The sequence below is a fragment of the Sceloporus occidentalis genome, unplaced genomic scaffold (genome assembly GCF_023333645.1).
Source record: "Sceloporus occidentalis isolate IW3139 unplaced genomic scaffold, rSceOcc1.0.p SCAF_12, whole genome shotgun sequence".
Taxonomy (NCBI): domain Eukaryota; kingdom Metazoa; phylum Chordata; class Lepidosauria; order Squamata; family Phrynosomatidae; genus Sceloporus; species Sceloporus occidentalis.
Genome location: NW_028316992.1, coordinates 15,670,503 through 15,698,084, shown reverse-complemented (window position 1 = coordinate 15,698,084; position 27,582 = coordinate 15,670,503). Strand labels below are relative to the sequence as shown.

Genomic DNA, 27,582 nt, shown 5'->3' with positions numbered 1-27,582 from the left:
CTTGTGTCATCCCAGCAGGCAAGAGGTAGTTCGACAGATTTATTACTGGCCTGACTGCTGCAAAGGACTTGTTAGTTGCAGGCTGCAGAGAGGACTGTCGCTGACCATGTGGTGGTTTTGTTTGTGCTTTCTGATGGAGGTGTGGAAAGGAGCATCTGTGTTGTTGAAGATTAGCAGCACCGAGGGGATGCAGGGGGGGTGAAAGTGTGTGATTTGGGTTGAGGAAAAAGCAGGAGGGATGAGAGAGTCAATGGGAAAACTACAAATGAAAGGAATAACTTGAATGTAGATTCAATCAAGGCTCGGTTGCTAGTAAATTACAATTTTAAGTATTTGTTTTGCTCAGAGTTCTATAAGCAAGCATATTGCAAGCCAACAAGGCATTTTAACAAAGATAAATTCATCAGGAAAAAAATATGTTTGAGTACATAATAAAATACAGTGTAGGTAATAAAGCTGTAAATAAACCATGTGGAATGAGTGTATATTTATTTTAGTGTTTGTAGCTCTTATTTGGCTTTGTCTTACATTTTTCAGTGTCTTCCCTTCCCTTGTGGTTATGCAATCTGGTCACCCTACTGCTACTAAACATCCTTCCTTCTGCCCCAATTCATGCTGCTGTCTGCCTCCTTTCTAAAGTGCCAACAATTGCCCAGAGCTGTCAGTGTGGCTTTAAATGTTGGGCAGATAAGTAGGCTGACAGGTGAAAACAGTGATGGTAGTGATGCTGCTGGAAGACAAGGAGCAGAGGAAGAGGGAGGTAAAGTAAAGTGAACGGAAGTGATAACAGTACCAGGAACAGCAAGGAGGGAGGTGGTTTAGTCAAGTGAAGAGAAGGTGGTAATAATGGCAATGGCTCTTTTCCTACCACATCAGGCAATAAGTGATCTTTAAGTGCCCTTCATAAAATGGAACTTCATTTCTTCCCATCACTGGACGGTGAAAATGCATAATCTGGCTACATCAAACAAGTAATGAAAAACAACAGACACCATGGAACCTTAAATATTGTGATGTTTAACACGACTATTTTCCATCCTCTCTTTTATTCCAGTGCTCCCAGGTAATCTTTGCAAGGAGCTCTGCAAGACAGACTTCAGCTAGACTTCCTTTCAAAGCTAGACTTCCTTTCAGTGGTGTATCACTGAGCGAGGAAAGTGGAAATTTAAATGGAGAGGTGATGGGTTATGCACGCAGTTATTGTAAGCTCTATAACTCCACTGTCAATATCAGTCATATGGGTAATGGTTCACTTCTTGGCTAAATAATCTTAAGGGAAGAAGAGACAAACTTGTTTCTCACAAACACTTGGTCATGAGATCTTGTAGCACCTTTGAGACTAACTAAAGGAAAGAAGTTGGTAGCATGAGCTTTTGTAGACTTGATTTAAACATGCATCTGAGGAAGTAGGCTCAAGTCTACAAAAGCTCAAGCTACCAGCTTCTTTCAGTTAGGACCTAAACAGATAGGCCAAAATAAAGCTGCTTCCGGTCACTTTGGAGGTATGCTGTTTAAATGACACATGTGTCCTAAGAGGCAAGAAGCCACACCAAAGCCGTGCTTCAGTCCTAAGGACTGGGGCGCAGCTTCTGGCCTCTTAAGATGTGTATGTCATTTAAACAGCATACCTGTAAAGTGACCTGAAGCAGCTTTATTTTGGCCTGTCTGTTTGGGCCCTTAGTCTCATAGGTGCTACAAGACCTCTTTGCATACTGGTTTTCCAGAATATCACAGCTGTATCTTTGAATGGGACATAAGAGTGATTGGACATTTTGCCCCATAACTCCCCTCAATACAAGAACTAGAGAGTAGCTTTACCCCCAATTTAATTAAAGGAAAGCTTAGAATCTGGGCAAGGTGGTGGTGCAAATGGACACAAGGTAAGATGTTTAGGGTTACTATGCAAGCAGTTTTCCATCAGAGATGTCATTTCCCTTAAACCAAGTTCTTAATCCAACTACTAGTCCCAATTCAATTAGATCCATTCAGTCAGTGGAATTTACAATGTGTGCAACTAACCAGTTCTGATTTATTCTCTGTGTCCAGTCTAATTGGGACTACCAGTTGGATTTAAGCCCAGGTTTCCTTCACCCCTTTCTCCTAACTATGCATAGGCCCATTCATGCTGTACAATTATAGTGTTGATTCCAATTTAACTGTCATGGCTGCTTTTTGTGGGATCCTCCTATGGTTTGGTGGTTTGGTCGCCAGCACCAGAGGAGGATTCTGTGGCAGAGGATTCCAAAGGCCCCTCCTTAAAATGCCAATATCAGGATTCCATGAGATGTTGCCATTGCACTTGAAGTGGAATTATAATGCTGTAATTGTGTAGTGTGAACAGGTCCCTCTTCAGCCATGATGGAGGCAACCATTTTTATGTTCAGGAAATTTCTCTAAATGACAGAAACACTGCATTTACCATGGTTGTATCACGCAAGTATTGCTTACAGTGTGAAATACTGCCAGGTGCAAAAGGAAAAATAGTCCAACAAAAAGATTTGTAAAAAAGACAAGGTGCAAGCAGTTAGATGACAAGCGTTTTTTATTTTGCAAAACAATCACTATACAGCAACAAATACAATTGCAAGTTGGATTGAAAAACATGAACTACCTACCACCAGCTATTCAAGAAATGCCTCTTTTATGATAACAGGCTCTAGAATTATCAGGAAAAGAAATAACCCCACAGGCTTTGTTATGGCCTATTGTGTTTCTCAGAGGAAAAAGAAAAAGAGAAGGAGAAAAGGGAAAAATCCCAGTGCACAGAAAATGTTATAATTGTTCTTTGCTAAAGTTGAAATGGCTACTTACCAGAGCTTTTAAAAACCTACGCTATTTATATGGGAATTTGCTTGATTACTCTACCAGCAGTGAACAAGATTTAACATGGGTAGCCCTATAGAAGTTGTGACCCACTGAGCTGATCACAACCCACAACCCACACATGCTCCTCTTCTGGGAGCCTAACATCATTACTATTTTTCCAGTTCTAGGAGAGAAGGAAAAAACAGGATGTTTATCAAGGCTCTGGTGGACCATGTTCTGCCTTGCAATTCAAGAATCACAAGCTATAATTCCTGGGCTGTTTTAGATTGGGCATTTGATCTGCTGCTTAATTTTGCATCCCTAAGGCAATATGTACTTGATGTGTTCTTTTAAAACAGAAAAGTTCCTTGTATACTTGTCATCACATTGTAGTCCATGTTTTTGGCTGCTTTTGGAACATACGTTAGGCAGACATAGATATTTGCAAATAACCTTCAAGAGAAGAATTCTAGTAGTATGTGAACCAACTGTTAGGTTACGAATGCCATATAACAGTGATGGTGAACCTTTTATAGACTGAGTGCCCAAACTGCAACCCAGACCCCACTTATTTATTGCAAAGTGCCACGTCCCTCTGGCTTTCTAGTAAGAAACTCTGGCAAACTCTGGGCTAGGGCAACAGCATGTGTGCCCACAGAGAGGGCTCTGAGTGCCACCTCTGGCATGCGTGCCATAGGTTCACCATCACTGCCATATAATTTACGTATAATGTCCCAGCAGACAGGAGACCATCTCATAATTAGCAGCTTGGACTATCACTGGTGGACAAAGGCCAATCTTTTATTCAGTGCCTAGGATCATGCAGAAACAGATCTATGAAGGTAGAGAAAAACAAACAGGTCCTCTCTTCCAAAGGGGGTAAATTTATTCTTGACTGAACTATTTGCACTGGTCCATTTTTATGCATCTTGGCTGCAAGTGGCTAAGTGTACCTTTGTTAATTTTACTTGAACTCAAAAATGATGAGGCAAGCTTACTGTTCCTAGGACTCAGTAGTATTGACAAAGACATGCTTCCCATAAGAGGGGATCACAAATGTTCCTTTCAGCTTTTTCTTTCGCCTATCTTCAGTCTGTCACAAACTTTATGAATTTCTCCAGCCTTAAGTATGGTTCATCTCGAACTCTGATAACAGTTACATGCATTTTTTTAAAAAATAATTAAATTAAATTAAATTAAATTAAATTAAATTAAATTAAATTAAATTAAATTAGAGAACTCTACAGCAAGATGCAGAGAACTGTGAATTGGATAACTGGTTTTTTTAAAAAAATGTGCATTAAATAATGCAAAACTAGGTAAGTTTGTATTAAAGTGTAACTAAGCAAATTTTTGCCCTCACCTCTAGCTTCCATATAATTAAATGGGCACAGTCTAGCAAGAATACCTCCTGCCAAGTAATTTATAACCATGTTTTTATCTGGCTTTATATGGTTCATCTCGAACTCTGATATTTATTTCAGCAGGACTTGCATGAGCGATCTTCTGACTAAATCGTGTCACTTAGCTTTTACATTCAGTATACGCTGGAGAAATTAATGTTCTGTTATCCTTTCCTGTCACACTTTCCACCCCCAGTCCCCACTCCCCCTGTGACAATCTAGAGTCCTGTAACATAGTGTGTGCATTTCTTATATCAGAGCCTAGGTCTCCTGCTGACTCTTCAACATGTATAACTCCATCCAGTTCTGCAACTTCTTCTATGGAAGGACAGTTATTGATCACAAGGACTGAGCTTTCAGATGAGAAAGATAAAATTGCAGCATGGAATTAATGACTTGGCAGCTTTGGACATGTATACTTAATAAATAACTTCACCATCTAGAATGTGTATATATATTCCAAAAAAGCAGAATACAAAATAGTCACAGATTACACTGTCCTGACTGGCTGACACTCAGCACCAGCCCACATGAGGTTCAGTAGTACCTTGGGCACTCTTTTGCTCTCAGAGTGGGGGGAAAAGACATAAAAACATTGAGAGGCTAACCCGCAAGAACCAACAGCATAGAGTCCAAGTGACAACATGGCATTAAACATACTACTCTTTTGCCTTTTATTTTTCCCGAAGCAGTGGCAAGGAGTCCCATAAGATGCATCCTGGGGCTGACCCAGCAGGGTTCTTCTTATGTTGTTAATATAGATGTGTTTGTACATTTTATGAGTATTCTAAGCAACATCACAGCAACCACACGGTAGAACAATCCTCCTGATGCACTTTAACTTCTAAACTAACTTTTTTCATAACTATATGACTGCATTATAGACTTTACAAGGCATCTCATAATATGCAACGGCTTTTAAGATGTAATGTGTCAAGCTATTTAGACTTGCTCATTCGCACATCATTTAAAGAAGCTCTACAGCTTACTATGTTGAAAATTTACTCGTTCCTATCCATTTACATGTGAATGCCTATACCACTTATGAACCATTTTTGGTCTGATTTAAATGTACAGAACTCCATACTGTAATGTAATGTAATAAAATTTATTCAGTCTTTGACCAGTATAACTCCATACTGTTGTGGAACAGTTCTGGAATACTCTACGGAGTGAAATCTGTCCTGCTAATGGGGTCAATAATAGCAAACAAATTTGTGTTTCTAAGGAAAGTTTTATTCCATGATAAATTCGTCATCATATGATGTCAAAAAGACTCTTGGTTGATGTGTTCTTTCTTTAAAAGTTATTTAAGCCTCTTTCTTGGATGCAACCAAGCTAAATTAAGATGCTTAAGAGGTAGCCCTTTTCACACAGCTTCCAACACATATAGTCATCCAAATGAACCATCCATGTACAGCTCAATTTGAGATCATGCAAACAAAATGTAGGTGATTTCCTAAGGAAACGAGCAATCAATCTGCAGGTTGAAATTTAATTTAATTATCATCTAGTCAAAGCTAGCATATATATCATGAGCAGACTATAGTCTACTTATGCATCATATTACCATGCCATCTTCAGCATCTGCTTAAAGCATCCAAATAAGTAGTGAAGGAAACCCCACAGACTCTAGTTGTTCTAGTGTTTAAGTGTTCCTTGGGATTTTCTTTTTATACACACTTGTCGTATACTTTTAATATTCAACATATTCTCTGCAGATTTATTTATCAGTTCCATCACCTTGGTGATGCTAGATAGGGAGTTTATTTACTTATGTTACCATTAATCAACATGTGTTATGAATGCATCTCTCCAGAGCATCACTCTTCTTCTATTTGAGGCCCCTAAGCATAGCTATGCAAAGTTGCCATTAAAGGAATGGAATGAAGGACTTCTGTTAAAACTCCCCGATGTTTATTGGAATTTCAACTTTAGCAAAAGAATAAATTGATTTTTTAAAAAAACCCTTTATGTTTCATTCCTACTGCAGGATTTTTTCCCTTTTAAAAACCAGGCCCAAGCCATTATTTTAAATTTTGATTTAAAAAAAAACCACAATTTACACTCCGAAACCATCTCTCTGGAGATCTTTGTTTACAAATACCTGGACACCATAAAGTCAGTTATTTGGGATAAGAGGTGAATGAGAAAGGGAAGAGAAATACGGGATAATTTTTCTAGTATCACAGAAGAGACTTGCATCTGGCACTAAAACAGGGTCACAGTTTTTGAGATGTTACAGAAAGCAATTTCATGCTAAAAGATCTTTGTCTTTTTTTATTTATTTTCTTAAAGTCTGAATAGGGAAATAAAAACCCTGCTAACATCTACTTTTACATACCTAAAATTGCAACACCAAAGGGTGCAAGAGACACAGATACTGTGAATAAAGAAGTAGAATATTCAAGTATGAGAGGGCGTATCACAAATGGCCACAGAGAAATATATATCCATAATAATACTGTATCAAACAGATGGAAAGGATGTGAAACCAGTAGTGTAGACACAAACCTAGCTGCTTAACCAACATTCTAATCAGACACAGTTCCATTGCTTAGTTTCAGTAGCTGCTTTTAAAAATGAAGAAATGCCAGTTCCCCAATACAGTTCGTATGATTTCCCCCCCGGCTTCAGTTCATATGATTTGCCTCCAACTACTTTCTTTAACTATTAGTTAAATAATTTATTGGAATCAGCTATACACTGACATAATTATCCAAGTTCAACAACATTAATAACTTAATTGACTCTTTCCTCTACCCATGTATATAAAATAACCCCACCCGCACATACCCTCTTGAAGCTGTGACATCTTTAGTTGCCTTTCTGTCTGGTACTCAGACTCTCCAGTTTAATTTAACCTGTTAATAAATTACAATGGGAGATGTTCCTTAATTCCATCCATCAACAAAACAGTAAAATGAGCAACTGAAGGCATTTAACAAGGCTCTTCAAAAAGTGGTGGATGGCCTTCAGGCACATGAAAGGTAAAAATGCATTGTATCATAGTACAGTACTCCATGCAAGACAGAGCAGAGCAACAATAATTGTCCAATGTAATATACTGCAATTGTACCCACATTAAAGCCAGTGTCTTCCTGCTGTAAATGGAAATCAGGCCATTTTCTGCATCTATAAATTATCTTTTCCCCAGGTTTTTTTTTTATTTTTATTTTACGGTTACTACAGTCTTGGGATGTGACTTAATTTTAGACATGGTAAAGAATGAATTTTAACACCTGCTCAGAGCCCATTCCTGGCAAGAGCTCATGCCTAAATATTATTACTTCACACACTGCTAAATGAAGTAAATTCATAAGCCCTGTTTAGCTAGGGCTGCAGTGACATCTTCAGCGAGGGTAGCAAGCTGAGGAGATTCAAGCAGGTTGATGCTGCCGGAGGAAGAGACGTTGCTGAGCCTCCGTGGGGAAGCCATGCTGGATCTGCCTGGGGACTGCGTGATGATCTCAGCTCCATGGTCCACACGGGCCTTAGCATGCTCTCGGAAATTGAGCTTCTGGCTGTCAATCTGTGCGAAGAAAGGAGGCTTATAAAGACATGATGCAGCTAGAGATAAGGGATGCTCCCCTGAGAAACGGAACCTTTAATGCCTTTAGAAAGCACCACAGATGGTTACCAGAGCAGGATCCTTAAAATGAAGATCACGCTTTTCTTTTCTACATTCAAAGGCACATTGGAGACGTATGATCTGCCTGCCTCCATGAGACATTATGCTAAACCGTTTTGGAAATCATTTTAACTTCACCAAGGTTTCCTACAGATGTTTGCCTGAGCAGGGCTTATCAAAGTGACTTGGAATTTCTCTTCAGGTAAAAATTCAGTATGGATTCAGAGATTTGCAACCTTCCTGTGAGAAATTCTGCTGAGCATATTAGAGGAATTTTAATTTCCTTGACATTTTATTCCTGTGCTGGCCATTCCAAATTCACTTGTCTCCCCCCCCCCCCCATGCTTGTTTTAGGTAATTTTACTTCTGCAATGCTAACCTGTTCTCAGGCTATGCAGAGATACAGTCTGTGGCAGATTTCTCCAACTGAAGTAATTATTCAAACTGAATTTTAAAAAATATCTTATGTGTATTCCTTTAGTAGAAATGACTTTTAAATAGTGGCTTGAAATCATTCATGTATGTGTTAATATATTTGTGCTTTGTGTCATAAAATGGACATACAGTGGACAGTATTCCTATACTGTGTATAGTGAAAAGTTTAATAGCTCCCCCCCCCCCCCCCAAACTGTGACCTCCAGATGTGTTAGACTAAATTATTTATCCTCCTCAACCAGCACAACCATTACCTATGCTGACAGGGAATAATCTGAACTCTAATGCAATATATTTGGAAAGTTCTAGTTTGCAGAAGGCTAGTCTAGAGACACAGAATAAATAAAGAAATGGAAATACAAGGGTATCTATATTGGTCCTTAAGAATTATTTTTTCTGAAAAAAATCATTTATATTAGGACCAAGAAAAATGCCCCAGAAATTGCCAGCATCTGAATCTGTTGGGAACCTGAGTCCCTCTGCTTAGCATGGACACAGGCTAGCGCTGGAAACCATCAGAAATGATGCTATGAGGCCATTCATTTCCAGTTCCAGTGTACTTGAAGTTACTACATATGATGACTGGCTCTTTTCTGCCATTGCTCTCTACCTAATTAGTAGTGGGCTTTGTTACTGCTGCAAAACATCAGTAGTTTTTTTCCCCTTCAACTTGGCCACATGAAATACATTGTGCTCTTTTTCTTTTACTGTGATCAGTAATCACAAAAGCATTTTCTTGCAGTTAACTGCTGTGTCTGACTTGGCCTTGCAGTGGTTGACCGGCCGAACCCAAAGGGTGCTCAACAATGGCACCTTTTCATCCTGGAGAGAAGTAACCAGTGGGGTCCCACAGGGCTCTGTCCTTGGCCCAGTACTGTTCAACATCTTTATCAATGACCTGGATGACAGAATTGGGAGCATACTTATCAAATCTGCAGATGACACCAAATTAGGAGGAATAGCTAATACTCCAGAGGACAGGATCAAAATTCAAAATGACCTGAATAGACTAGAAAGCTGGGCCAGAGCTAACAGAATGAACTTCAACAGGGAGAAATGTAAGGTACTGCACTTAGGGCGAAAAAATGAAATGCACAGATATAGGATGGGGGACACCTGGCTTAAGGAGACACCATGTGAAAGGGATCTAGGAGTCCAAGTAGACCACAAGCTGAACATGAGTCAACAGTGCGATGCGGCAGCTAACAAGGCCAATGCAATTTTAGGCTGCATCAATAGAAGTATCGTATCTAGATCCAGGGAAGTAACAGTGCCACTATATTCTGCTCTGGTCAGGCCCCACCTGGAATATTGTGTCCAGTTCTGGGCGCCACAATTCAAAAAGGAGATTGAGAAACTGGAGTGTGTCCAAAGGAGGGCGACTAAAATGGTGAAAGGTCTGGAAACCTTGCCCTATGAGGAACGACTCAGGGAGCTGGGGATGTTTAGCCTGGAGAAGAGAAGGTCAAGAGGTGATATGATAGCCCTATTTAAATACTTGAAGGGGTGTCATATTGAGGAGGGAGCAAGCTTGTTTTCTGCTGCTCCAGAGACTAGGACCCGGAGCAATGGATGCAAGCTGCAGGAAAAGAGATTCCACCTCAACATTAGGAGGAATTTCCTGACAGTAAGGGCTGTTCGACAGTGGAACACACTTCCTCGGAGTGTAGTGGAATCTCCCTCCTTGGAGGTCTTCAAACGGAGGCTGGATGGCCATCTGTCGGCGATGCTTTGATCTGGATTTCCTGCATGGCAGGGGGTTGGACTGGATGGCCCTTGCGGTCTCTTCCAACTCTATGATTCTATGATTCTATGATTCTAGAACTTCCTAGGCCTTCTTTGAGCAGCATTCATGAAATCAATAATAATAAATGATTGAGAAAGAAAACTGAAGGGCATGGTGGAAAGAAGAGCGTGAGGCAAAAAAAGGCTGAATTAATGGATAGAGGGAGAGAAAATCAATGAGAAAGAAAAAGAGTGGAAGAGGAGGGAAAAGGAAGGGGTGGAGGGAAAGGGAAAGAGTTTTGGAGGTGATAGTGGGGAGCTAAGAGATTTTTAATTATAATGAAGTTTGTACAATGGGTCCTTGGTATCTGCTTGGGTTTGATTCCAAGACTCTCCATGGATACCAAAATCTGTGGATGTTCAAGAGCCCATTATCTATAATGACATAATAAAAGGGTGTCCTTTATATAAAATCGAAAAATCAATGTCGCTTTTTGGAATATTTTGTATGTGAATAATTTTGAAGTGTGGTCGGGTGAATCCATGGATGCAGACTCCATGAATATGGAGGGCTGACCATATTGCTACTGGTAAAGAATAATTAGGGCAAAAGTAACAGGCCAGCTAAAATGTCCCATGGATTTCAGTAGAACAAAAGTTCATCTAACTTTATTAAGATCCAACCCAGTGTATTCACAAAGCCATGGATAATTCATGGAATGATGAATATGTCAATAGGCAGGTAGTTTAGAAATGGTTATGGCTTACCTTGATGTTACCTCCTCCAGGTACATGATGAGCATTTTCAAGCGAACCAACCTTGGCATGGGCCTTTTCTTTAAAATCCAGTTTCACACTCTCAATTTTCACTCGTCCCCCACCTATATGTGGGGGAAAATGACACTGACAAAAGGGACAAAATTCTCCCACATCTGCAATGGCATCTACTATAATGAGCAGCTGCCATTGTATACCTCTAAATGATAAATCTTTGTAAAAAAAACAACTTTTAGTCAGAATCAGAACTAAGAGAAAAAGCACACAAAAAACAAATCTGGTGAAAGCAAACCTCCTCTGTAGAATTTCAATGTTTAATGCCAGTAATTTTGAACAGGAAGCTAAAAATTACTTGGAAGCAGATCTCAGTAAAAGCCAGGGCTAATATGTGTGTAATGGAGGCAAATGGGTTTGGAAAACATATTAATATGTTTCTCACTAACTCCTTTTCAGCTTCTCAGTTAACTCATCTTGTTATGCTTTGTCCCATTTTAACTAACAGAACTTCCATTTTAACAATTTTGTTGGGCTGCATTTGGAACACAGTTAATGGATGCTCTCTATAATCTAATAAGTAGAAAATAAAAGTAGTATTAGAAAATATTTACTGGTAAATATGCTATTTTACCATATATGTGTTTAGGATATTTGTATAACTAGCACTATATGAACACATCTATACGTCCAGAGAGAGATATTTAAACATTTTGCCTCTACTTAACACAAAATAGTGGAAAACACCCAGAAAAACTCTTCTTCTGTTTCAAGCTTTTAAACTACTGTACTACAAAATTGGAATTGTTCACCCCATTTCTTTGAAAACTGGAAAGCTTTTATTCATTACATAAGAAGCCCCTTTTACTAAAATGTGTAACTTTTTTGTCCGTTTTCATACTCACATTCTTTAGTATCACTTATCATCAATGGTCATAGGTTTTCCATAGGTTCACAAACGACCCTTTACAGACCTGAACTTAAAAACCTCCCACCGATCAGATTTGTTGTCACCCAGCAAAATTGTATTTTTAAAACTATAGCTGATGTTGGGCATACTGTGCACAAGTGCATCTCCTAACAGTGATAAAGTAGCATGTAACCAGGCGAAATGCTAACTCTCAGTTAATGACCTTTACAGGACTATTCTTCTGTATTCACAGACAGATCTTTGGAAAATGTGTTGTTGAAAGTTTTCTGCAGTTCAAAATGGTATATAATAGCTAATACCTTTTCATCAGTGAGGCATTAAGCAAGGGATTAGCTAAGAAAAATTGTTGCTGGTTGGCATGCTGAAAAATTTAAAAAGCAGAAATCCTCCAAGCTCTTTCTACATGAATCTGAGTGTCAAAATCAATGAACTCTTGAGTTTCAGAAAGATCTGTGGGTCATGACTTTAACAAAGAAAGAGGAGTGATGAATCTCAGAACAGCATTCTAAGCCTGAGATCATTGTTTGCTATACTAATATCATAAAGATGTGACCAGGAAGTCAGTATCCACATATTTTCCCCCTAAATGCACAAGAAAGTGGTAGAAAATTGTGCTTATTTTTCTCAACTGTATCTGCTCAGATTCCTAGATGGTTTGACAGCTAAAAAATGGTGTGAGTGTCTTGAAAGAGGACTCTTCCTAGTAGACCTAGGTCTAGAGCTGAATCCGGACATACAGTCAGCTTACATAGGGATGCTGAGAAAGTAGTCTAATAGAGCCTTCTGGTGTTAACACCAAGAGAGTAGTCAAATGGCAATGTGCAAAATGACACTATTTTGTGTTCTGTTCAAGCAGCTGTGAAATGTGGTGCTTGCACATGGGCTGCTACAGAAGAATGTGCTATTGTTGTGTAGTGGTTTTTTAATACATATACTTTACAATTCATGATTATCGAACTCTAATACTTACACCAGAATTATAATTATTTTACACTGTGTTAATAGTTTAATAGATTGTTTTGTATTTTTAAAAAGAAAGTGTGGGGTACCATTGACAGTTATGACTCCCCCCTCCTCATGTGGCAATAGCAGTATCAAAGTGCCAGAGACCCCCATCTCTTACAAACTCACATCCGTATACACACATCGTTTTTAACAATACCTGGCCTATGACGGATATTCTTCAGTGAACCACATTTGGATGTCACATGGCTCAAATCTATCTTCTTGGTTACAATCTGAACCTGTTAAAATTAGAAAAGACACATCATAAACAGGAAAACACAAAAAGAGAAATGGGATGTGCCCAAATTTTGTAAAGTACTGCAAGAGAAAAGATGATTAGAAGAATACAGTCATGCCACAAAGGAGGGAAACACCCAGATTAATACAGCAAGATCCCCATTTGAACAGTGAATTTAGCAGAACCGTGTTAAAGCCTGTTTATTAGTAAAGTGAAGACTGTAAATCAGGAAAATGAATGAGGTTATTTTCTAAGATGAAAGAAAATTGGCTTCAGTGCTGTGTGCTGAGATTTGGGGCTATTTTTTGCCTAGCCCATTTTACTTAATATTTCCAGGATATTCTGTCTTCTGTAGCTTATCTGGATTTCTGTTTCTGGACTTCCCATGAAGTACTTTCACCAAGTAGTTTTAAATGAAGTTGTCCAAATGGCTAAGTACATAGTGTCGCTACTAGCTCACCAGCTGACTCTGGTTCCACACAAATTTCATTGTGAAGGAAAACCTCACTATGGGAATGTGGGTGGAGCAAGAGCTATATTAATCTATCCTTATTTATGTTCCTTCCAAAGTTACTGCTACCACTTGGTGAGGCGATACTAGCAATGTATATGACTTTCTAGGGAAGTACACATTGCCAACCTTACTTCAAAGTCATGGAGAATAATCTGGTAGTTTAATCAAGCAAATGCGCTGACCACATTTGTACGCTCTAAGATTTCAGGGTTGCTGTATTTTCCTGCTAAGACTTGGGATAATTATGGATTCTGCAACACCCAATGTTTGTCATTCATTACCTCTCTTCTTTCTGGAACAAAATGCTTTGATTGTGTAGATGCACGTGTGTGTCCCTTCTGACTAAGACCAGGGAATTTGCTGTGGTCTGTGAGGAAAGATGGAGCGACCCACTACTCACCACACAATGCTGACACATCACTAGACCAAGGTGACACGTGAAACATTAGCAAGAAGGGAAGTAGTGCTCAGTAGGGAGACAAAGGGCTAGGCAGTGCAGAGTGGGATCACCATAGCCGGCTCGAGGTGCCTTGTTCGGCACCATATCTACTTACATCTCCTCCCCCTGCTGAATGTTTGATGTTATCCTTGGAACCACATCTGGACTGAACATCGCTAAAATCAATCTTCTTGTTTAAAATCCTAACCTAAAAGGAATTGGAGGTTAACATACTATCAGGAGCAATCTTTTGGTCTACATCATGCCCAGTGGCCCTTCCTGCTGCAATGGAGAGAGGTAGTGGTTTGGTTTCAGAGTTATGCTGTCTGGTAAGTCCTTGGCCCTTACAAAACAAACTCTCTCATTAAAAACTCCTTATGCTTTTCTTTTCCATCTCATGTCTACTTAGGAAAAGAAAACAATTGCTTCTGATCTCTATAAGGCAACTGATATGCTTAAGGAGTTTGTTACAGCCACTCACTAACTCACCTTCAGCATGGTCATGAAAGGCTTTGGCCTCCATGCTACAATCTTGGCACACACAAAAAAAGAGCAGGAATGATCCTAAAATGGCTATCCGAAATACGGCAAATAGCATCAGTGTACTGAAGACTAGTTCAGTGAGGCTAGCTTATTTATATATGATTATGATAGGAAACACCATTTGTGATTTTCATTGTGCAGTTTCTCAATTTTCATTAGTATACAACATGTCACACTATTTCAGATACAAGCTTTATAATCTTAATATACTGTGGCTCACTGAATGGGATTGGAAAAAATATTCCTAATATATTAAAGCACATTAATGACTTAAAATGCATGAATATTTGCATCAGTTGGCCCAAAATCTCAGAAGTGTTCTGTAGGTCACCATAAAATAACAAGACATGATAGTACTAGTCCCAAACTCTAAAACATTTCTACTTCTTTGAGTGCCATTTTCCTTTTCTTCTCTAATTTCCCCATTCCCACAAATTCTCAGAGTTTCACCATTCTGCTCTTGAACTTCTCCTCCTCTTTTCTCATGTCCTCGGTCTCATTCTATTGCCTTACATGATCTCTTCTGTGAGCACATAACAGTTCTCCTATTTCCTTTCTTCTCTTTTTTGCTATATCCTTTGTCTGCTGACAATTCCAGTCTGAGGAAATCATGAAAATGTAGATCTAAGCATCTTGCAGTGAGGCAGTATTTTCTTTGTATCCGCTGTCTACTATGCTACGTCTTTCCCTGACATCTCCTGGAATGAAGACCATGCTTCCCTAGCACTCATTTTCTCTAGACTTCAGAAATTAAAATCCTTCAGGGAGGTTGCCAAAACCCACTTCCTTGTAGCAATGTTCAACAGGGATTCTCTGGAATTAGGCAGTTCACGTAGAAATGATCCCTCTACATTTGCTGGGGTTAGGGGTGAAGGACCTCCATGAATGTGGGAAAACTGTGAATGAAAAACCACTATTCTTTTCAACTGAGAGAACACTTCTCTAGGAATCTCCGGGTCCTCCAGTGCAACTCTATGATTAACATCTGCCAGAAGGTGATCATAGAATCATGCTGGAGGACCTACAAATGCCTAGAAAAGTGTTTTCTTTATGAACTTATAGGTTCTCCAGCATATTGTATATACTCAACCATAAGTCGACTTCATGTATAAGTCAAGGGCAGGTTTTGGGGCCAAAATTATGGATTTTGATATGACTCATGGATAAGTCAAGAATAAAATTGCAATAAAGGATGCAAAGGACGAAGTTTACTGTGTTCATGCAGAAACGTCTTAGTCGTACCTTTCTAAGACCAGTTCCGCTTGGCACTCTTTTAAGAGGAAGCACCAAAGAGGTGCCACCACTGCCATTTTCTCACGCAAGCATTCAAAAAGGCCAGAAGCAGCATCATGGTGGAAAGCGTAGAAGGGATTGGTGCTCTTGTTGGGTGCTCCCAGGATGAACTAAGCTCTTACCTTTTGCCACTCTACTCAGAGAAGGAGAAGAGGTAAAATACACTACTTACATTGACCCATGGTTAAGTTGAGCCAGCTTTTTTGGATCAATTTTTGACTTAAATTTCTAGACTTATACATGGTATATACAGTAACTCTATGGTCAACATCTGGCAGAGTTGCAGTGGAGGACCTAGAGATTCCTAGAGAGAACATATTAATCAAATCCACAAAAATCAAAGCCACAAATGTGGAGAGCCAATTGTAAATATTACTGCTTCCATGTGGAGGAGAGTTACTATATTGAAAGAGTATTTGGCTACCTTTAAAGAGAGGCCACAATGTGTGATGTGGCCTTCCCTTGCTCCTTTCCTTCTCCATTAAATTGATTCTTGGAAAGGTTTCCACCATCTGCATCCTAGGTTCTTACTCCAGAGGGTGTCAGAAGGAAAAGAAGTGGAGAAAATTTACAGAAAGCTTCAAATGACTTCAAGGTCCTGTGAAAGTCTTCTTTAGAAGTACATTCCCTCTGGGCTGATGTTGACATACTCTGAGAAGTGTCAGAATAAAAAACTTTTTCTACTTCATTTCTTCTGCATGAGTTTGAGTGAAACCAAGGACTCCAACCTTCATGACATCTATTTTTTCATTAGGGCAAAGGTTTGTTGTCTTAACATTTGTTTGTTGCAGTTTACATCTGCAGTTGTAGTCTCCTTTGCTTTGTCCATCCTGTCCTGAATGTTTTAGTTTTTAATTAAAATTGTTCTTGGGTGCCTCAGACTGTTCTGAATTCTTTTCTCAAGCATTTGATTCCTGCTTCACTCCCATAAAATTATTTCCTTATATAATCAAATATCATAAGAAGCTTACTTAAAAGCTCTCCCCCCCCCCAAAAAAAAAATCCCAGCTGGCACTTCAACACAATTTCAAGGGCATTTCTTTGCCATTATTTCAATATGCCAGTAGACCGAATGAAGCTGAGCTTTCCATTTCATTAACCTTGAGTGATTGCTTTGCCACAAGGATTCTGTCTTACAATGTTGGGAAGAATAGGGGACAGTGTAGTCCCCTTGTGTCAATTTGACTTCCCTCATGCTGTTATGCTGTACAGCCAGTGTGGTGCAATGGTTTGAGTATTGGGATAAGGTTTGGATCAGGATTTGAAATCAGGGAAACATACCTCTGCCCAGAGGAAGGCAAAGGCAAATCTCCTCTGAAAAAGTGGGGCTTTGATAAGTCATAGGGGCAGAGCTTAGCTGTTTAGAACTGCTGCACAGCAGAGGACACAATAGGATAAATGCAGCACAGCATAAGTAAAGAGGAAGTACAGGAAAACCTGGCTAATCTAAATGAATTTAAGTCTCTGGGACCAGATGAACTACATCCAAGGGAATTGGCAAATGTTATCTCAGAGCCATTGGCAATAATTCTCGATAACTCCTGGAGAACAGGAGAAATCTCAGCAGACTAGAGAAGGGCAAATGTTATTCCCAAACAATAAGTCTGACATCAGTACTAGGAACGATTCTAGGCCAGATCACTAGACAGAGATTCTGTGAACATTTAGAAAGCAATGCCATTATCACAAAAAGTCAACATGGGTTTCTAAGAAACAAGTCATGCCAGACTAATCTGATCTCCTTTTTTTTTAAATTCACCAGCTTGGTAGATAAAGGGAATGGTATAGATATAGCATATCTCGATTTCAATAAGGCTTTTGACAAGGTTTCCCATGACATTCTTGCAAACAAGCTTGCAAAATCTGGGCTAGACAATGGACTGTTAGGTGAATTGTTAGGGTACTCAAGAATGGTTCCTCTTCATCTTGGAGAGAAGTGACCAGTGGGGTGCCACAGGGTTCTGTTCTGGGCCCAGTGCTATTCAACAACTTTATCAATGACTTGGATGAAGGACTTGCATGGGCCCAGCTTTCCAAATTTGCAGTGACACCAAATTAGGAGGAGTAGCTAACACCCCAGAGGACAGGATCAAAATTCAAAATGATCTAAATAGATTAGAAAGGTGGGCCAAAGCTAACAAAATAAATTGCAACACAGAGAACTCTAAGGTACTGCACTTAGAGCAGAAAAAGGAAATGCATAGATACAGGATGGGGGGCACCTGGCTTAACAAGACTACATGTGATAGGGGTCTAGGAATCCTAGTAGACCACAAGTTGAACATGAGTCAACAGTGTGATGTGACAGCTAAAAAGGCCAATGCAATTTTACGCTACCTCAATGGAAATACAGTGTCTAGATCAAGGGAAGTAACAGTGCCAATGTATTCTGCTTTGGTCAGGCCTCACCTGGAATACTCTGTCCAGTGCTGGGCACCACAATTTAAAAAGAATGTTGACAAACTGGAGCATGTCCAGAGGAGGGCAACCAAAATGGTGAAGGGTCTGGAAACCATGTCTTATGAGGAAAGACTTAGGGAGCTGGGTATGCTTAGCCTGGAAAAGAGACGGTTAAGGGGTGATATGATAGCCCTGTTTAAAGATTTGAAGGGCTGTCACATTGAGGATAGAGCAAGCTTGTTTTCTGCTGCTCCAGAGACTAGAACACAGAACAATGGATCCAAGCTCCAGGAAAAGAGATTCCATCTCAACGTTAGGAGGATTTCCTGACAGTAAGAGCTGTTCAACATTGGAACACACTCCCTCAAAGAGTGGTGGGGTCTCCTTCCTTAGAGGTCTTTAAACAGAGGCTGGATGGCCATCTGTCAGGGATGTTTTGATAGAGAGTTTCTGCATAGCAGGGGGTTGGACTGGATGGCCCTTGGAGTCTCTTCCAACTCTATGATTCTATTCTAATTTTTCCAAAGAAAATCCTATGATAGGGTCCCCATAAATTGGAAGACATACAATGACAACAACAACAACAACATGCTGCTATGGCAATGACAACAAAATTATCCCCAAAGTCTTTAAAAAAATAAACACACATAGGACATTGTACAGTTGGCCCTCCTTATCCACAGATTTTTTTATCCATGGATTCAAGCATCCACGGCTTGTAAATATTCCAAAAAAGTATACATTCCAAAAAGCAAACCTTGATTTTGCCATTTCATATAAGGAGCGCCATTTTGCTATGCCATAATATTTAATGGGACTTGAGCATCCACAGATTTTGTTATCCTCGGGGGACCTTAGATCCAAACCCCAGCAGATAACAAGTTCCTACTGTAACTCTCTTGTGTTTTTCCACCACTGCTTCTATTTCTTTAAAAAAAATACTTCCTCCATCATTTGTTTCTTATTACAGAAGGAAAAATCCATTAAAGAGGGAAAGATAGCATATTGCACAACGTCATTTGATCCTTAGTGCTAAAAGCCTGTCAGCTAGAATCACCCATAGACTGAAAGCAAAAAAAAAAAAAACAGTACACTTAACCAGTTTGATTGCCACTTCCAAGAGCTCTACTGCCTGATTTGTAGATAAAGGGAGCTGTGGGTTCAAGTCTGCCTGTAAGCAGAACTACTTTTCCCCTAAAATTCTGTTACCCACTAGCGACAAAAATGCATTTCAAGGATGTTTTATCCATACTGTATTTCACAGTAAAGTGCTAGCTGTAAAACATCTCAGAGTTGAGCCACATCATCTCTTGTAAAGCATATTTTTTCACTTTCAAAAAAAGAGTTGGCAGAAGCAGTGACCTTAAAACACTGAAGACATGTGTTTTGCTTGCTTGTTTTTTGTTGCTACGTCAAAGCCTATACCTTAGTATACATTCTGGTGGCTCACATGTTAGATGCCAAATGGTAAAGTAGCTTACGGCATTCTTGCTGTGGGTACTATCTCCTCCTGTTTATAGATGACCTAAGGGGGTTGTGTAAGTAACTTTCAATTTCATTTTCCAAACAACTCTGTCAAAGTGCTTGCAGCTGGCCAGAGAAATAGCACCTTGGATTTTAGCCATTTGCAAAACTAACCAACAAGGCAACCTAGTCTGAATCATACTAATGTTCATCAGTAGAAAAGATTAACTTATACCCATGGAGACATTTTTACAGATGGAAAGTTCTCACATGCAAGTATGAGCTTTTAGCACACAGACTATCAGGTACGTGAATTAGCCACAAGGCTGCATTAACCGTTCACTACATTACACAAAATATTGGTTTCCAAATATGAACTAGTATTTTTAAAAAGAGATGTTAACAGTCCAAACTTTCAAAATGTTCTTCTTTTTTTGAAGCTCATATAAAATGTAGACTAGGAATGTTTAAAGTCGGTTTTCTTTCCCATATTTTTTCCAATAAGTTCTTTGCTTACTAGTGCACTATCTTGACATCTTATGCAACTGGAGTTATGAGCCTGATATATGCAATCTACTGAAAGGTTTATGAAAATTCATGTACACCTCAGGGGCTATTCTCTTCTGGATACGTGTGCATAACTTTCAATGATAATATGTTCCTTAGGGGACCAATTCTGCCATTCCTGTTGACTCCAGATTCTTTTTGAAGTAAACAGGACATGACACAGTCAATAGGACTTAGGTTTACTATGCACAGAAGCAGAAGGCCATTCTTCCCATATACCTTTCTCTCTCCCTCTCTCTCTCTCTCTCACACACACACACACACACACACACAGAGTGTTAAAACAAGGGCATCCCTCCTCAGTTGGTATAGTGAAGGCTCCCTTTTACAGCTTTCTGAAAACATTTACTTATTGATACATGATTTAGCAAACTTGAGTTTCACCTATAATTTGCCATAGTATTGCACAGTGGCTAAGAATGAGAGCTGGAAAAGTTTCTGGTTCAAATCACATCAGCCACAAATCCATCTCTTAGAATTTTGCCCCACACATACCATGAGAATAACACTGCCCTCCCCTACAGGACTGCAGCCAGGCTTGATAATGCAATGTAATGCCTAGTGTGTAATTACAATGAGTTCGTATCACTGGTTTCAAATAAGAGGCCCACTGCCAACTGAAAACTTACTGCAGTGGGACTACACCATTCAGTGATAGAATACATGCATGTCGACAAAACCTAGGTGAGGTGAACAAACAGTTTGGCACAGTATAATAAGATTGCCAGTGTTCCTATTCATTGGTTGGGTGAATCAAAGGAAATAAATCCTGATCTCCTGACTTCCTCACCTATCCTAAACCATGGAAATATGCTCAGGGCTTATTAGATGTTATGCTAAATATGTCACTGTCACTGAAATGGAAAGGTGTGCCCACCAAGCATTTACCCACCTAGTAGCTTCTACAGTTAATCTATTCCTAATGTTTCATGTTTCTCATCCATGTTTCCCATCCTCCAGTACAGTGGTAGCTGCAGAGATGAATGTGAGGTAGTAGTAGAAGAAGCCTAGAATACTGCGATGTCAGAAAATCTGTAAGTCTTACTAGTCCATTATGTCAGGGAGAGACAACTATGAGGGAGTCACAATTGATGTTCTCAGCACTAACCACACATTTTGATTGCTAATAGTCTGGGACACACTCTCCTAGTGGCAATACATTTCAAAATATCCTTAGCTATATCTGAAGATAGCTGCTTATGTACTGATGAGAATGATAAAAATAAATATATAGTCATCCCTCCTTTTTCTCGGACTTGAGGTCTGTGGTCATCAATATTCACAAAGGGACAACCTCCATTATTTTTAATGGGGCATGCCCCCACAGCGCACACCCCACATGCACTCACAGGCACACACCCCTTTCAAGACCATGGTGCTTGAATATTGGTGAGTCTCCATTTTTGCGCAGGGGTGTGTGTTCAGAATGGATCCCCCACAAAAACGGAGGACCAACTGTAAATATATAGATCTGAGGCACACCCAGGCTTTCAAGAACCACCTTTGCCAGTTTCACCTGTCTTGAACACAAGTACTACATATCTAAGTGAAAAGATGTTTTATTCTTTGGAATTTGGAATTAGAAGGGTATACATGCATCCCTACATTTTCATAACTGCATTTCAGGGAGAAATTCACTCACAGAGAAAGTAATACTTGCTGGAACAGCAGAATTGTCTCCTTATTTTCCTTGGGCCATCTTAAAAAATCACTATGGCCACTGGCTTATTTTTGAATGCCCTTTCTTACAGTCTTTTCTGATCTTGACAGAAAGCATGCCAGATTACATCTGAAACTCATCAGAAGCACCCAAGAGCAAGGGCCTTAAAGTTTTGTCAGTAATGGAATATTTTTATTTAGCAATCTTAAGAAAAACAAACAAACACTTCTCCTCTGGTTAGGAACATAAGATATACAACTGCCTTCATCTGTAGCACTACATAAAGCCAATTAGAGACTCCTCAAAACACAATCTACAAGTATGAGTACAATGCCAGAACATGATGTATATTTTCTCTAAGATGACTAGGGAATGTACAAGGTTCCCTTTGTTCTCTCCTGTCCCATTTCTCTGTTGTATATGAAGTCACAATATTCACATTCACCTGAATTGTGTGCTGTAGCTTTTGCAGGGCTGTACAACTGCAGCATGTTGGTGACTGGATTACATAATTCATAATCATTTTTAAAACTCATGCATGTAGATCACTAGCATGTTAGGAGGTCATACTTCTCCTTGACAATGCCATCTGTGTTGAGGCATGGATTTTTTTAAAAAGAAAATGTTGGGAACCATTTAAACACACAGCCCCCAATCTGCAATCTCTTGGGGTACAGTTTAGCAAGTTGGCTAAACATGGCTCACTCTGAGCCAGTAGCTTTTCCATCATGAAATAGTGATAGTTAATCAATTGCCTTCCTTCTTCCAACTGTTTAAGTTACATGTACCTACTATAGGCTGAATTTTTCTTCCAGAAGACTGCAGGTACATAAAGTAATATATGATATAACTTTTGACTCCTTTCTTTCTCCTGTCATACACTAGCCTTTGCACCAAGTATAAGTTGCACTTTAACTTATAAATGTTTACAGTAGAGGGGTTTGATTTCTTCCCCATCCCCATTTGTTAAGGAGGATCATTCTCATGGACACTCAGATCCACTATTCAAACTGGCAAAGTAAGTCTGGGTACAGAGGGAGCAAGAGATGATTTTAACTAGATTTCTTAGCTGATTAGTTTCTAATGAGACCTCTGTAACCCTTTACTTCTAGTTTGATTTATTTAACATTCAAAGACCTCTCGCTCTTCTGGGAAAGGATCCTGGATTTTGGGTGCTGTCACAATGCTACTCTGTTTGCAGGACATAATACAAGCTAAGAATGAGCTTTGTGCTATTAACTTAACAAATGCCTCTGGTAAAAGGAGAAAGTCTCCTTTCAAATGACACTACAAGATGGCACATCTGTATTCTTTTAATAATTTTCTTGTCATATTTGCTTATGTTACTTTTTGGAGCATTTCTGCTCCTCTTTCCTTCTACAGTTACTACTGGCAGCATGGCAATTTCAGCTCAGGATATGAAACCTGGTTGCCTTCTCTATATTTGACTGGCAAAGCAGACCACAGAAAGAAGTTCTTTTCAATAGGTAGCGAAGTCAAGCCAAAAATGATACAGGAGAACAAATGAATAGCTGGTATTATCTACAATGACTACCATCAGCTTTCCAGTGTCTGCAAGACTCTTTTTAGCTTTAGCAGGAGTTGACCCAGATTGAATTTGGGACCCTATACATGCACCACATGTACCAGAGGCAGCCAAATGATTTCAAGGCTGGGTTTTATGGGTTCAGCATCTTGGATACCTCTTGGACAATACAAAGTGACTGCCAGAAAACCCAGTGTTGATTCACTGGACCAAAGGAAGCGAGTCACTAGCTATCGCTGGTGCATGCTTTACCACATATTGACTGAGTACTCTGCCAAAGGTTTTTAGTATGGTCAAGTTACCATAAAGCTGGGTTTAAAAGCTATTTTCACAACCAGATATAAACTTCTGGTCACTTCTCTGTTGGTTTTAAGTTTTGTTATGTCTGTCAACAATTTAGGTAGTACAGGTGGCCTCAATTTTGCCCTCAAATCCACCCCAGTTTTATTGCTTCAGTTGCCCCCCCAGCCCTGGGATCAAAAGAGACACCAACCTGCCTTTAAAATACTAGATGTTAATGTCACATTACGATGCCCTAAAAGGAATGTCATTTTTTTGAAAAAATGAGCAGGCTTCTTGCTGCTTCCAGTAATAATGATAGAAACCCTAACCCTGGCAGTCCTTTAAAGAAAAAAATAATGGGATTACTGCAATGTCCAGTGGCATGAGACCGCTTGAGCTCTAAGAGCTCAAGTAATCTCATGTTCTCAAGTTCTTTCAGTCCCACCACCTTCTCAGGTCTGCATAATGGTAAAAGGGACAGGACTTTCTTAGAAGCTGCTCCTCCTTTCTCTTTCTTTGTTCTCCTTCCACTGCCAGTCAAAACTTTCCAGATCCAACAGGCTTTGAGAAATCCACTGCAGAGAGCTTTTAACAGTGTGCTGCTTTATTGTGTGTGTGTGTGTATATAGTCCTTTAGTGAGTTCCGAAATAGCTTTAATTCTATAGCTTGCTTAGTTGCTTTTTAAAACAATTTTAATGTATTAAGCATTGACTTTTTAAAGTGTTCTAGTTTTATAGTTAAATTGTTCTCGTTTAATATTCTGTAAGCCACACTGAGTCTCCATATTAGGGGAAAGACTGACTATAAATGAATAAAATAACAACAACAACATGGTGTGGCAGAGCTGACTGAAGAGTGTATTTGGTAGCTACTTGAAAAATGCTAGGTATCCTTTTATCATCCTCTCTTTACAGCAGGAACAATGGTGGGTGGCTTGCTATCACCAGGGATGGATGAATTTGCCAGTTACAATTTCACTCAGTTTTTTTTCCAATATAGTATTAAGATTCCTTTGTAACATTTTTATAGTTGTCTACGATTTTTAAAAATGGCATAAAATAAAAATGTATATGCATTTTTATGTGTATTATTCTATTATATATAGATATGCACATTTTTGCAAGTAGTTTGTCTTACTATAATCCTTATATTTTATATACCCTCTCTCTCACACACACTAATATATAGGTTTTCCTGGACTGTTTCTCCCAAAATATATAATTTTTAGTATGATTTTCTTTTACTTGAAGAACTCCACTACAAAATTCTGAAAGTGTGACTGCTGAAGGGTAACAGCATTCTCCTTCGCATATTGGTTCAGGAAGTGCCCATTGGGCAAATTCTTCTCCAAACACTATCCAAAATATCCACGCACCCCATTCCTAGCTGTGGCTTGCAATCTGTGTTAAAAGCAAATGGGTCTTGCAACTCTTACAAGATGTGTAGTTACTCAAATAAGCCAGAAGGGCCCAGATTCTGAGCAGGTTCTGTATTTTAAGAATTGCATTGAAAGGAAATTCCAAGAGGCCTACTTTTTTAGGAGAACCATATTAGTTCATCTTTCCCTTCTCATCAATTTTTAAAGGAAAAGGGGCACCTTAACAAATACTGTTATCCTGTAGACAACTGCTGGTGTTTCATTTTGATAAACACAGTCTCAGTTACTGTTAGCTTGAATGCCTTACCTGTCCTCCTTTCGGCTGATATCTGATGTTGTCTGTTGACCCAATTTTGGACCTGACATTCTTGAGATCAGGCAGAGGCTGGTTGATGAGCCGTAGCTGCTTTGGGGTGGCTGGCGATTTTGGAGGTGTGCGTATGATAGCGACTTTCTTCTCGGTGGGAACCAGAATAGCAGATTTGGGGGTACCCGGAGTGTGAGGGGTTCTAGAATAGCTAGGGGTCCCAGGAGTGCCGGGAGTACGGGAGGAATAGCTAGGTGGTGTTCCAGGAGTGATTGCGGTAGATCCCGGAGTGGTTGGAGTTGATGTGCCACTCTTTCCTGTCCGGCTTCGAATAGGCTCTGATCCTGCATACACAACAGAGGAATACTGAAACCAAGATGCTCAGACCTTGTTTTCATAGGACACTGGCATGTAATGGTTCCTATGGACATGTTATAGAAAGATTTAGGATAATTTTAATCAGGATAAATATAATGCTAGAATTATGCACTCTGATTTAAAGCTTTCTAAAAACCCTAGAAACATTCAAATCACAGCTACTACTTCCTCGGTAAGAAGAGGGCCACAAACTTTTGTGAATGAGAAACAATGCATTGAGAAAGAAAATTAATGTCAACTTCTCCTTCCCCAAGGCTGTTCGTTTAAATGAAACAGAACAATGGGACAAAACAGATTATGCTTGCATAGCTTTTTGTTTGTAATTCTGCTATGAAAGCACACATAATAATAATAGGGTGCATCTACACTGTAGAAATCATGCAGTTTGATGCCACTTTAAGTGTTGTAGTTCCATCTTTAGCCTTTAGCCTTCTCTGCCACAGACTGCTGGTGTTTCACAATACTATGAATCCCAAGGTTCTGTAAAATGGAGCCATGGTAGTTAGTGGTATCAAGCTGCATTATTTCTACAGTGTAGATGCACCGTAAGAAAAGATTCTAAATGGAGTTATTCCAAGATATCCAGATCAATTCAAGGCATTCTTAAATTGAAGCAACCCTCACATCATTCAATAGTACTTCCAAATAATATCTTAGATGTATGAGGTGATGTGATATCAAGCATATTCCTTTTGAAGAAATAAATGATTATTTATTTAATGTGATTCACTCCCTACTTTACACCAATGACTACAAAATAAATAAAGTTAAACTGAGAGTCACTATATTACCAAAGGTATCTGGTCATTTCTTTACAGCAATTGGATGCCCCTGGCCACCTCCAGCAGCCTGGCCACTATCAACACTATGAGCCTTATCGCATGGGGGGGAGGGCGGCAAAATGCAATGGGACAGTAGTGGCTTTCTCTCTCCACATGATGTTGTAGTACTTCTGTTTTCTTCCCAAGAAAGACGGTTGTAAAAATGTGCCTTTTGTCACACTGGAAAAGCTGTTTGACAAAAGGCATGCTTTTACAACTTTCTCCCCTAGGAAGGAGAATAGAAGTGCTATAATAGCATGCAAAGAGGCACAGAGAAAGCCACTAGTCTCCCACTCAGTTTTAGCTTTCTTTTCTCATGCAATAAGGCCCTAACACTCCCGCTATGTCCAAGAACAACTGATTTTACAGTGCTATTGCAATCCATTTAAATTTCAGATGAGATTATGTACAACACAAAGTGGGAGAGCTGGTATGCAGAGCTCTGCACACCTTTAAGCTGGAGAAAGTGGGAGGATAGATAGATAGATAGATGATAGATAGATAGATAGATAGATAGATAGATAGATAGATAGATAGATGATAGATAGTCAGACAAACAAGTTATAAGAGTGGCTGAGTCTGGCTAACTGTGGCGCCTAAGCGGCGCCGTCGTTACACCAGGAATACACGCGAGGGGCGGCGCTTCCAGACGCGCCTTGCCCCTCGCGCGTATTCCGTACGGCAAGATTGCGGCGCCCTATACAGACGGGCGGCGCCATCTTGACGTAACGGACGCACAGCGTCTGGACGTCTAAACCCGGAAGAGCCGTCACGAGTGCGTGCTTTGGCACTTGCGGCGGCTCTTCCGGGTTGCCGGAAGGAGTGCGATTTCTGCACTCCTTTTTTGCAGCGTGGAGGAGTCGCGCGGTTTGGCTGCTGCGGCTCCTCCACACTGCAACCAGCAGCGGCCCAAGACTGCCCCTTTTGGGCAGTCTGTAACGGGCCTGTATGACTGAACAGATCCTTTATTGTATATGTGGGTATACCATACAATATGGATACGCTGTAGTTTTTCATCAGTTGCCTAAGGATTTGGGGAGTTCTA

At 39.7% G+C, this 27,582-nt stretch overlaps 1 protein-coding gene across 14 annotated transcripts in view; it reads right to left on the bottom strand.

Moving 5' to 3' along the window:
- Positions 1-2,524: 2,524 nt before the first annotated feature.
- Positions 2,525-27,582, bottom strand: part of MAP2 (microtubule associated protein 2) — a 110,335-nt gene continuing 85,277 nt past the window's right edge. For 9 of the 14 annotated variants that reach the window (XM_089477814.1, XM_089477805.1, XM_089477808.1 and 6 more), the window contains 5 exons: positions 25,339-25,682; positions 14,013-14,105; positions 12,864-12,945; positions 10,768-10,880; positions 2,525-7,740 (listed from right to left, as the gene is read on the bottom strand). In XM_089477814.1, coding sequence (XP_089333940.1) covers positions 7,525-7,740; positions 10,768-10,880; positions 12,864-12,945; positions 14,013-14,105; positions 25,339-25,682 — 848 coding nt within the window. In that variant the 3' untranslated portion in view covers positions 2,525-7,524. The remainder of the gene's footprint in view (positions 7,741-10,767; positions 10,881-12,863; positions 12,946-14,012; positions 14,106-25,338; positions 25,683-27,582) is intronic. The other 5 variants (XM_089477806.1, XM_089477816.1, XM_089477817.1 and 2 more) reach the window with 1 other exon arrangement.